The 12,755-nt window shown below is 37.2% G+C and overlaps 1 protein-coding gene across 2 annotated transcripts in view; it reads left to right on the top strand.

The window, feature by feature from the left end:
• KIF4A (kinesin family member 4A) overlaps window positions 1-12,755 on the top strand; it is a 141,197-nt gene that overhangs the window by 10,694 nt on the left and 117,748 nt on the right. For both annotated transcript variants that reach the window (XM_011943144.1, XM_011943145.1), the window contains exons 5-7: window positions 562-651; window positions 3,327-3,493; window positions 3,731-3,825. In XM_011943144.1, coding sequence (XP_011798534.1) covers window positions 562-651; window positions 3,327-3,493; window positions 3,731-3,825 — 352 coding nt within the window. The remainder of the gene's footprint in view (window positions 1-561; window positions 652-3,326; window positions 3,494-3,730; window positions 3,826-12,755) is intronic.

Genomic DNA, 12,755 nt, shown 5'->3' with positions numbered 1-12,755 from the left:
AGTTCCTGTCCTTTGTAGGGACGTGGATGCAGCTGGAAACCATCATTCTCAGCAAACTATCGCAAGGACAAAAAAACAGATACTGCACGTTCTCACTCATAGGTGAGAATTGAACAATGAGAACACTTGGACATAGGAAGGGGAACATCACACACCGGGGCCTGTCGTGGGGTGGGGCGAGCGGGAAGGGATAGCATTAGGAGATATACCTAATGTAAATGATGAGTTAATGGGTGCAGCACACCAACATGGCACATGTATACATATGTAACAAACCTGCATGTTGTGCACATGTACCATAGAACTTAAAGTATAATAATAATAAAAAGCAATCTCAATTTTGCTACAAGTGATATGTGAATTCATTCTTATAAAACATCAAGTGATTACCTATAGGGTTACGGTCCTTTTCTTAATTCTACAAGTAATACATGTTCATTATGAACAAATTTTTAAATGTAGAAAGTCACAAATAATTTTTAATATTACCTATGATGTCACCACCCAGAGATTACCACTGTTAACATCTTGTTTTTGCCACTTTATTTTCAACAATATCAGATTTACAATGAAGAAATTTTGGATCTTCTATGCCCATCTCGTGAGAAAGCTCAAATAAATATACGGGAGGATCCTAAGGAAGGCATAAAGGTGTGTTTGTCTCTCACTTGATGTTATTAAAAAATTTTGGCAATTATAATACTAAAGTTCACATCCCTTTTATCTGCCACTGTGGTTTTAAATGACTACTATCATCTGAGTCAGGTTTTGTGTGGTCCTAAGTCCCTTTGTTAATCTAAAATTTCTAGATGGGAGCTCTTGTGGGGAAGCAAGGAAGGACTCACATTCAGTTTTATCACCTTCCTGTTACCTAGAGGAATGCTAGTATCAACTAAATGTTATTTACAGAGTTCTAAGGCTGAGCAGTCCAGTATGTTAGCCACTAGCCACAAGTGGCTATTTAAATTTAAACAAATTAAAATTGAATAAAATTTTAAAAATTCAGTTCCTCAGGCACACTAGCCACATATCAAGTGCTCGATAGCTACATATGGCTAGTGGTAACCATATTGGAGAGCACAGATAGATGCAGAACATATTCATGTATTTTCTTCTGGGTCGTTGTTAGCTAGCTACTAATGCATGGATATGATTGAACATATCGATATCCAATAGAAAATTCTATTGGACAGCACTGTAATAGACATTGTGCTGGGCTTTCGGATGATATTTTTAAAAATTGAAAAGTTAAACAATATATAATTTTTAAAACATGTAAGTATCATAGGAAGAAGAGATAGCTTATTTGAGAATCTTCTGTTAGATGGTATAGATGCAAGATGAGGAGCTAGAACTGAACAGAAAATGTGAGGCAAAATGAGAGCTTACTATGTGGGAGTGAGCCAAATCCAGAAGTCAGTGTTGAAAACAGGCAGAGCTTGAGTATTCAGGAGTGGGAAAATCAGAGGCTGGAAGTAGATGAGACTAGGTAGTACCTTGAGAAAACTTGGAATAATATCTTACTCCTCCTTCCCTTCTTCCCTTGCACAAAGAAAAAAAAAAGAAAGTTGAAGATTTGGGGTACCAGTGAGGGGCAGGTGCCTGTGCTGCTGATTTTTTTTTTTCTAGGGCATTAAGTTGTTAGCCAGCTACTAATGCAAGGTTTAAAGGATCAGCCCTGATGAGCTTGGAATATACAAAGATGATTTGGATAGTGAGGATAAGAAATCTGGACAAAATACATGCTATTGTACTGAGCCAGCACTTGACCCTGTTTCAAGATCTTTTATGTGCCCCATGTTAAGGCAGGAATTAAGTCCTAAGAGTTGTTTGAGGTGAGATTTGCAATACAGGGAAGTATAAGTTCCTGACACAAATTGGTAAGGACGAGTTTGTAAACACTGTTCAGATGAGATGGATAGGCTTTAAATAAGTAGAGAAAATAAACAAGGATATTCTTATGGTAAGGAATAGCTTTAGCAGGAAAGCAGAAAATATACACCTGAGGGTAATAAGACTACACAAGACTGTCTGGATTAGAGGATTTGGGCTGAAAAGTAACAGGGGATATGTTAGGACCAGATTATGAAGCCGGGCTAAAGAGCTTAGTTTCTATCCCTGTGAACCATATATAAACTATGTAAAACTTCTGAGTGAGGGATTACTGTGGCTGCTTTTACCAAGTTTTTATCTTATGTGTGTATCTCTCCAACTCTGTTACAAGTGATATGTGAATTCATTCTTATAAGGAATTCACCCTAACCTGGAGGTCAGGGGAGTACTTGGAAATCTCTTTGTATCTTCATTATCTAGCACAGGGCTTAGTAGGTTGGTGACATTTTAGGAAAGCCAAACAGAAATGGATTGAAAAGGAGAAAGACTAGGATGAGGAAGACCAGTTGGGGAAACTGTTGCTTATTTTTTAGGTGTGAAGTAATATGGGCCTGAACTAGGCAAGTAGATGTGTAAAGGAAAAGGAAGTGATGGATTCAAAAGGAGAATGACTAGTAGTTGGTGATAGATGGGATATGGAGGAGTGGGAGGAGTTGAAGGCGATGTGAGTTTTTGAGAATATGAGACAAGATTAATAGAAATGGAGAAGTATTAGAATTAGTGTTTGTGGGAAGAAGATGAATTTGGTTTATAATTGACTGATTTCGGAGTATAAGTAGTAGATCATTAGAAATAAAAGACTAGAAATTAGGGCCACAGAAGTAAGTTTGGGAGCTACGAAGTAATAAAATTATAGCATATTGGAGCTAGAAAAGAGTTCATAAGCCTCTAGTCCAATCACCTCAGAGGCTCCAAGAGATTCAACTTGTTTAAGTTCTCCCAGGTAAATACAGTACTAAGCCTGGGGCCTTGTTTTCCTGGCTTCCTAATCCAGTGGAAACTGTACCATGCTATTTCCTCTAGTGAAAATGAGGTTTAAAATGAATCAGAAGTACAGAGAGGAGCATGGGGTCAGATAGAGGTGAAAGTAACAAAGAGAAATGCCATCACTGTTTGTGCTGTACTTGCTCTCCTTGGGACCAAAATTAACTTCACTTGGGGTTCCTTGGAAGGCACATAGCCATTACTACCCTAAAATCTTGAGATCTTTTCTAGCTCCAGTATTGACTGGTGAAGTTCCTAAGGAAGATTGGAGACCTTGGTTTCCAGCTATCTTCACAGAGTTGCTAGTTAAAGCAGTTCTTATCACCATGACTATTCTATTTGAGGTTCTACTAGAGCATCAAGGCATTTTTTAAACCACAAATCCGTATATTTCTGACCAAGCATTTGAAGTATAAATCATAAGGGAATTTTCTCTTTCTTGTAATTAGATTGTGGGACTCACTGAGAAGACTGTTTTAGTTGCCTTGGATACTGTTTCCTGTTTGGAGCAGGGCAACAACTCTAGGACTGTGGCCTCCACGGCTATGAACTCCCAGTCGTCCCGATCTCATGCCATCTTTACAATCTCCATAGAGCAAAGAAAGAAAAGTGACAAGTAAGTTACAATTTAAAGAGTCAAGATTTTTAGTATTAGTTCTATTAAGGTTAAACATTAGGCTGCTTCTTCAATTGATTTGACAAATCGTCAGACATCAGTATTGTGAGCACGAGTGACTAATGGAGCCACTTTGACTGACCTGAAAGAAAATGAGAGCTGACAGGTCAGCTTTGATACTCAGCTAGTCTCAAGCTTGTGTACCATTCTCACTGTGTCTTCCTTTCATTATCACAGGAATAGCAGCTTTCGCTCCAAGCTGCATCTTGTAGACCTTGCTGGATCAGAAAGACAGAAGAAAACCAAGGCTGAAGGGGATCGTCTAAAAGAGGGTAAGAGAGTAATTAAGGTCACAGTTGTAGATAAACAGTTCTAGTACTCTTGTTGGTATTGTTGGTGTTTCGACTGGGATTTGAGATCACATTCTAACAGTAACTACGATTTAGATTTGAGGCTGACTTTAGAAATAGTGAAAAATTGTTTCTTTCCCTTGCACCCATTCTCTAATTCAGGTATGAGATTTGGATCTGGCCCTTGGTTTGATTTCATCTGGTCCAGGCAAGTTTTAGTTTTAGTTTTATTTTGTTTTGTTTTACCCCAACTATTTATAATTAAAATCAGTATCCTGATTCTGTCGTTTTAAGTATTCACCATCTCTTCCAGAAGTTGTCACATATAAACCTCAGCACAATTTCCATGCCTTTATTCAAATTGTTGAATTTGAAAAGTGATGAAATTCCTAAGGCTAGAAGAATGCTGTGATGTATGTTATTAGAAACCTTCTTCTAACATGATAGTGACCTGGTAATCTGCATGCCTTGGGAATGATCTTCAAGTGATTATTAATCTCTCTAATAAAAATTAACATCCAGCTCATATATCTCAATTTTGTTCTTAAGGATATCATAAAATAGTTCGTCAGATGCCTTGCTAAATCCAGATATACCGTATCTACTGTATTTCTCATAGCTACCAGCTTAGTAACAATACAAAAAAGAAATAAGGGTTTTTAGCCTAAAGTGCTTTTTCTTGGTGAATTCAAGGTTGGCTTCTAGTGCTTATTCTTCTGTTTCTAGGCTCTTGCATGCTGTCTCTGTAATAATCCACTCTAGACTTATATCAAACCCACTGTTGGTAATTTATGGAATTAACTTTTATCCCTGTTTTGAAAATTGAAATTGCATCTGCCCAGTCTTCTGGAACATCTTTCTTTGTGATTCGTCAGAGATCATTGACATAGCTTCAGCAGTCTCGTTTGAAATTACTCTTTGTTCCCTTAGCTATAATTCATCTGGTCCAAGATATTTGAACTCTTATTAAAGCAGTTGGGTTTACGCTTACTACCTCTTTACTCATATTGGGCTTCATTTCTTTCTTGGGAACTGAGAAGGCAGAAGGAAAAATAGTAATCGAGGAATTTTACTTCTGTCATTTATCATTATTATACTGCTGCCACTGAGTGCAGACTGGTTCCTTCTTATTCAGCTTTTTGTTCTGAGTGTCATTCAAAGTACCCTTTTTGTTCTATGTTTGCACTTGAGATTTAGCTTTGCTAAGACTATTTTTAAAGGCTGTTATGCTTTCTTTATCTTCTTTTAGGTGTTCAGTTCCAAGTTGTTTTAACAGCTTTATTGAGATATAATTTACATACTATAACATTACCCATTTAAACTATACGTATCAGTGGATTTTAGTATATTCACAGTTGTACAATCATCATCATAATCTAATTTTAGAACATTTTATCTTCCCAAGGAGAGGCCCCATATTCATTAGCAATCACTCCCCATTCCCACCCCCTTCCCCGGCCCTAGGCAACCACTTAACCTACATTTCATATAAATGTAATCATACAATATATTGTCTTTTGTGACTGGCTTAACCTAAGATTTTCAAGGTTCATCCATGTTGCATCATATATCAGTACTTCATACCTTTTTTTTTTTTTTTTTTTGGAGAGAGAGAGAGTCTCACTCTATTGCCCAGGCTGGAGTGCAGTGGCACGATCTTGGCTCACTGCAACCTCCACCTTCCAGGTTCAAGCAATTCTACTGCCTCAGCCTCCCATAGCTGGGGTTACAAGCATGGGCCACCATGCCTGGCTAATTTTTGTATTTTTTAGCAGAGATGGGGTTTCATTCACCATGTTGGCCAGGCTGGTCTTGAACTCCGGACCTCAAGTAATCCACCCGCCTTGGCCTCCCAAAGTGCTGGGATTATAGGCGTGAGCCACCATACCCGGCCTCATTTCTTTTTATTACTGAACAATATTCCATTGTATGGATATGCCACATTATGGTTGTTCATTCATCAGTCATATCCAGTTTTCTCTGTTATGAACTTGTGTGTGTAAATTTTCATGTGGACAAATGTTTTCATTTCTCTTGGGTATATACCTAGGAATGGAATTGCTAGGTCATATGGTAACTCTGTCTAATTTTTTTAAAAAAAATAGAAGATATAATTATATAACTAATATACTATAACACTCACCCTTTTAAAGTATACAATTCACTGATTTTTATTATATTCACAAGGAGTTGTATAACCATCACCACAATAAATTGTAGAATATTTTCATCACCTTAAAAAGAAATCCATACCCATTAGCATTCACTCCTTATTTCCCCCCAGTGTATGTTCCTCACCTCTCATCCTAGGCAGTAACCAATCCTCTGTCTCTGCTGATTTGTCTATTCTGGGCATTTCATATAAATGGAATTATACAATATGTGGTCTTTTGTGACTGGCTTCTTTCACATAGCATAATGTCACAGTTCATCCATATTGTAGCATGTATCAGTACTTAATTCTATTTTATTGCCAAACAATCTTCCATTGTGTGGAAATACCATGTTTTTATTTATCCATTCATCCCTTGATAGACATTTGGGTTGTTTTCATTTTGGGTTATTATGAATAATGCTGCAATGAACATTTGTGTATAAGTTTTTCTGTAGACCTGTTTTCATTTCTCTTGAGTGTATACCTATGAGTGGAATTACTGGGTCATATGGTCACTCCATGTTTAACCTTTTGAAGAACTGCCGTCACACTGTTTTTCAAAACAACAACATCATTTTATGTTCTCACCAGCAATATATAAGGGTTCCAGTATCTCCACATTTTCACTTGTTACTTATTTATTTTTCAAACTCCTGGGCCATCAGATTTGCTTGTTATTATGCCTTTTTAATTATAGCTATCCTAGTAGGTACAAAGTGGTATCTCATTGTGGTTTTTATTTATATTTCACCAATGGCTAATGATGTTGAACATTGTTTCATGTGGTCATGGGCAATTTATATATCTTTTGGAAGAATGTCCTTTCATATCACATTTAGGCTTTGACCCATTTTGAGTTAATTTTTGCATATGATGTGAAGAGTGGTCCAGTTTCAATCTTTTGCATCTGTATATACAGCTATCCCAGCATCGTTTGTTGAAAAGACTATCCTTTCCCCCATTGAATTGTCTTGGCATACTTGTCAAGAAGCAACTGGTCTCTATTCCTTTGATCTGTATGCCTTACGCCTTATGTCTTCATTACTGTAGCTTTGTGGTAAGTTTTGAAATTGGGAAGTGTGAGTCCTCCAACTTTGTTCTTGTTCAAGATTGTATTAGCTATTCTGGATCCCTTTCATTTCCATATGAATATTAGGTTCAACGTGTCAATTTCTGCAAAGAAGCCAGCTGGGATTTTTATAGAGATTTCGCTGAATCTGTAGATCCACTTGGGAAGTATTGCCATCTTAACAATATTAAGTCTTTCAAATATATGAACATCAGATGTCTTTCTTTTTCTTTTTCAAATTTTTTCAAATTTTTAATTTTTATCTTTATTTTATTTTATTTTTGAGACAGTCTCACTCTGTCTCCCAGGGTGGAGTGCAGTGGCATGATTTCGGCTCACTGCAACCTCTGCTTCCCAGGATCAAGCTATTCTCCTGCCTTAGCCTCCCAAGTAAGTAGCTGGGACTACAGGCACATGCCACCGTGCCTGGCTGATTTTTGTATTTTTAGTAGAGACGGGACTTCATCATGTTGGCCAGGCTGGTCTCAAACTCCTAACCTCAAGTGATCCACCAGCCTTGGCCTTCCAAAGTGCTGGGATTATAGGCATGAGCCACCGTGCCCGGCCTCTTTTTCTTTTTTTTAGAGACAGGATCTTGCTCTGTTTCCCAGGTTGGAAAGCAATGGCTGTAGCTTCAACCTCCCAGGCTCAAGCAATCTTCCTACCTCAGCCTCCCAAGTAACTGGGACTATAGGCATGTACCACCACTCTTAGTTAATTTTTAATTTTTTTTTTTTTTTTTTTTTATAGATGTGGGTCTCACTTTCTTGCCCAGGCTGGTCTTGAATGCCTGGCCTCAAACGATCTTCCTGCCTTTACCTTCCAAAGTGCTGGTTTATAAGCATGAGCCACTGTGCTTGGAGTATCTTTCTTTTTATTTAATTCTTTTTAAATGTTTTGATAATTATTTTGTTTTTATTTTCAGAGTATAAGTTTTACACTTCTTTTGTTAAATTTATTCCTAAGTATTTTATCCTTTCCAATGCTATTGTAAATGCAACTGTTTCCTTAATTTCGTTTTCAATTTGTTTATTGAGTTTTGTAGATCTTGTATCTGCAAACTTGCAGAACTTATTAGTTCTAATAGTTTTTTAAATAGATGCTTTAGGATTTCTATGTACAAGATCATATCACCTGTGAATAGAGATACTTTTACTTCTTTCTTTCTAGTCTGGATGCCTTTATTTCTTTTTCTTGCCTACTTGTCCTGGCTAGAAGCGCCAGTACAACAGTGAATAAAAGTGGTGAGAATGAATGTTGTTTTGTTCCTGATCTTAAGGGACAAGCATTCAGTCTTCGTTCTTCATAGGTGCCCTACCAGGTTGAGGAAGTTCCCTTGTACGCCTAGTTTGTTAAGTGTTTTTATCATGAATGGGTATTTGTCAAATGCTTTTTTGCCATCTATTGATGTGATCACATTATTTTTGTTCTTTAGTCTATTGATATGGTGTACTGCATTAATTGATTTTTGAATGTTAAACCAACCTTGTATTCCTAGGATAAATCTTACTTGTTTTTGTTTGTTTAGTGACTTTGCTGGACTGATTCTGTAAACTGGATTCCCTGTAGTTTGCCATCACAGAAGTGTCTTCTCAGTTAATTTAGTGGTTACTTGATGACTGGTCTCAGTTACTTAAATGCCTTGAACCTATAAATCTTCCACCATTTGCCAAGAGCTTTGTGTCTGTGTTTGGGCATGCCTTCAACACTCAGGTACTTACAACTCTGCTTTAGCCTTCACTGCTTGAACAGAGTCTCAAAGTCAGCCAAAGATGCAAAATTTAGGGCTTTTTAGGTCTTTCCTGAGCATGTGGACAGCCCTATACATTCAGACAACCTTCTAATCCTTTAGAAATATATCTGAACTTTTTAATCCCCACTTCCTCCCATGATACCTCATTTCCCAGACCTTTTAAGCTCTTGGCTAGGCTTTTGTTTAACCATGATTATTAAGTTTGGTGTTTATCTTCACCAGATGTTTTTCTGTGCGTATGTGTATGTGTACATATAGTAATATAGTTTTTATATACCTTCAAATATTTTGGCATTGCCTAATTTATTTATTTCCTTTTAATTATACACGTAATACATGAATAGATTCTCGTGTAAAAATACAAACAATACAGATGAAGATAAAATCTACCTTGATTTACCACCCAGTCCTAATCCAGAGGTGAACACTTTCATCTGACTGGTGGGTATCATTCAATATTTTTTCATGTATACATATGTTTTTTATTGGTGTTTCTGTGTTTTTAAAGATAAATGTCATCATGCTACACATATTGTTTTTCAACTTGCTTTTATCTCTTCATGATACAACTTTGAGATTTTTTTTTTTTTTTTTTTAAGAGATGGAGTCTCGCTCTGTCACCCAGGCTGGAGTGCAGTGGCATGATCTCGGCTCACTGCAACCTCCACCTCCTGGGTTCAAGCAATTCTCCTGCCTCAGCCTCCCGAGTAGGTGGGACTACAGGCACACACTGCCATGTCTGGCTAATTTTTGTTTTGTATTTTAGTAGAGACGGGGTTTCACTGTGTTGCCCAGGCTGGTCTCGAACTCCTGAGCTCAAGCAATCTGCCTGCCTCAGCCTCCCAAAGTGCTAGGATTACAGGTGTGAGCCACCACACCCGACCTGAGATCTTTTTTGTATCCCATGTATATAAGTCTACTTCATTTAAAAAACTGTTACATAGGATTCCACAGTATAGAGTCTACCTTGTTTATTCCTATTTTGGTTGACATTTCAGTTTTCCAATTTCTGGCTATTGGAAATTGATGCCTCACTGTATAGCCTTGTACATGATAAACATGTGAGAGTATTCTCTGTTATGTACCTGAAAGAGGAATTGCTAGATTGAAGGGCATGCACATTTGAGTAAATACTATTAAATATTGCACACCAAAATGTCTGCCTCTTTATCCACTCTACCTACAAAATATGATGATGTTTTTCTATACTACTGATAATATTGGATATTATTGACCTTTTTAGTTTTGCCTGTCTTGAATATTGCATGTTATTGGCTATTTCTCTTTCCATTTCCATGAATTGCATGTTCATACCCTTTGCTTATTTTTTCTTCTTTCATGTTGTATTTTTCTTGTTGATTTGTAGGAATTGTTTATATATTCTGGATATTAAGCCTTAGTTACATATATTGCATATATTTTCCTCATCTCATTTTTTAACTTTATTGATCTTTTTCATTCATGCCTTGTGTGTGTATTTCTTCTTATATATTTTTTCTGTTTTTTAATGTATAAAATTGGCTACTTAGGGAGCAATAGCTTTTTTTCTTTTTCAGCCTTATTGAGGTATAATTGACAAACAGAAATTGTAAATGTTTAAAGTAGACAATGTGATACTTTGATATAAGCATAATTTGTGAAATGATTACCGCAGTCAAGCTAATTAGCATATCAATCACCTCATGTGGTTATCTTTTTCAATATATTATTTCTTGAAGTAAAATTTATATACAATTGGCCTGGCACAGTGACTCATGCCTGTAATCCCAATACTTGGAGAGGTCGAGAAGGGCAGATCACTTGAGGCCAGAAGTTTGAGACCAGCCTGGCCATCGTGGCAAAACCCTGTGTCTACTAAAAGTCCAAAAATTAGCGGAGCATGGTGGCGCATGCCTGTAGTCCCAGCTACTCTGGTGGCTGAGGCACAAGATTTACTTGAACCTACAAGGCGGAGGTTGCAATGAGCCAAGATCATGCCACTGTACTCTAGGCTGGGTGACAGAGTGAGACTCTGTCTCAAAAACAAACAGAAAAAATTTATATACAGTAAAATGCACATACCTTAAATGCTTAGTTTGTTGAGTTTTGTAGTTATATACATTCATATGTCTACCACCAAAAATATCATATAAAACAATTCCATCTTCCCAGAAACTTCCCTTGTACCCCTTTCCAGTCAATCCATTATTCCCCCATTCCACTTCCAGCAACGACTTTCTGACTTCTGTCACCATAGATTAATTTTGCATGTTCTTAGACTTCATTACAATGGGATCTCAAAATGGTTGTGTGTGTGTGTGTGTGTGTGTGTGCGCGCGCGCGCACGCGCGCCTAGATTCTTTTGCTCAACATAGTGTTTTTTGAGATTTGTTCATGTTCTTGCTTTGATTAGTGATTTTCCTTTGTATTGCTGAGTAGTATTCAATTCTATGATTATACCACTATTTGTTTTTCTATTCTCCTATTGTTGGGAATTTAGGTTATCTCAAATTTTTAGCTACTATGAATAAAGCTACCCTGAACATTTGTATACAGGTCTTTTTGTGAACATATGTTTCCATTTCACTTGGATAAATACCTAGGAATAGAAGAGGGCAAGCGTTACGTTTAACGTTATGAGAAAGTGCCTAACAGTTCTCTAACATGGTTTGTATCATTTTATACCCCAGCAATGTATGAGAGTTCCAGTTGTTTACGTTTTTTGTATGCTCTGGTATAGTTGATATAACACGGAAATTATCTCTGAAGGTTTCTTCGAGATTTGATTTTCTATATCTTGAGCCAATTCTGGTCATTTATATTTTCTTAGAAAATTGTTCATTTTGGCCAGGCACGGAGGCTGATACCTATAATCTCAGCACTTTGGGAGGCCTAGGCAGGAGGATCGCTTGAGCCCAGGAGTTGGAGACCAGCCTGAACAATACAGTAAGATCCCTGTCTCTGCAAAAAATAAAAAATTAGCCAGGCAAGGTGGCACATGCCTGTAGTCCTGGCTACTCGGGGGACTGAGGTGGAGGATCGATTGAGCCCAGGAGGCCGAGGCTGCAGTGAGCCAAGATCGTACCACAGCACTCCAACCTGGGTGACAGAATGAGACCCTGTCCAAAAAAAAAAAAGAAGAAGAAGAAGAAAGAAGATTATTCATTTTGTCTGATTGTCAAATTTATTAATACAGTATTGCAAATAGATTTACTTTGTAGTTTTAATCTCTGTATCTGTAAGTATATCTCTACTTTCATTTCAATTGTTTATATATCTTCTCTATTTTTTCTATCACATTTGACAAATTAACTCTACCTTTTTCCAATTTTTACTATTACTCTATTACTGAGTTCTTCCTAAGTTGTTTTATTTTGTTTTGTTTTATGTTCTTTTTATTGCTTCTTGAGGTTGAAAGCTGAGTTTACTTCTTTTCTTCTCTTTTTTAAAAAAGCTTTTCAAGCATATACCAAAGAGGTCAGGATGGTATAATGAATGCCTCCCCTAATATACCTGTCATGCAGTTTCAACAATGACTAATTTATGACCAGTCTTGTTTCGTCTATATAATACCCACTTTCTCCCTCTGATATTATTTGAAACAAATCACGAATATATTGTTTTATTTATTTCAGTTTGTATCTGTAGAAATTAAGAACTCTTAAAATATCATCACCTAGGTCAGGTTCAGTGGCTCATGCCTATAATTTCAGCACTTTGGGAGGCCAAAGCAGGAAGATTGCTTGAGACCAGGAATTTGACACCAGCCTGAGCAACATAGCGAGACCCCACTATCTCTGCAAAAATCAAAAATAAAATAGCCAGGTGTGGTGGCATATACCTGTAGTCCTAGCTGAGGCAGGAGGATCACTGGAGCCCAGGGGTTTGAGGCTGTGGTGAGCTGTGATTGAGCCACTGCACTCCAGCATAGGCCACAGAGTGGGACCCTGTCTCTA

This window comes from Colobus angolensis, unplaced genomic scaffold (genome assembly GCF_000951035.1).
Source record: "Colobus angolensis palliatus isolate OR3802 unplaced genomic scaffold, Cang.pa_1.0 Scaffold216, whole genome shotgun sequence".
Taxonomy (NCBI): domain Eukaryota; kingdom Metazoa; phylum Chordata; class Mammalia; order Primates; family Cercopithecidae; genus Colobus; species Colobus angolensis.
This window is presented reverse-complemented; position numbering and strand designations above follow the sequence as displayed.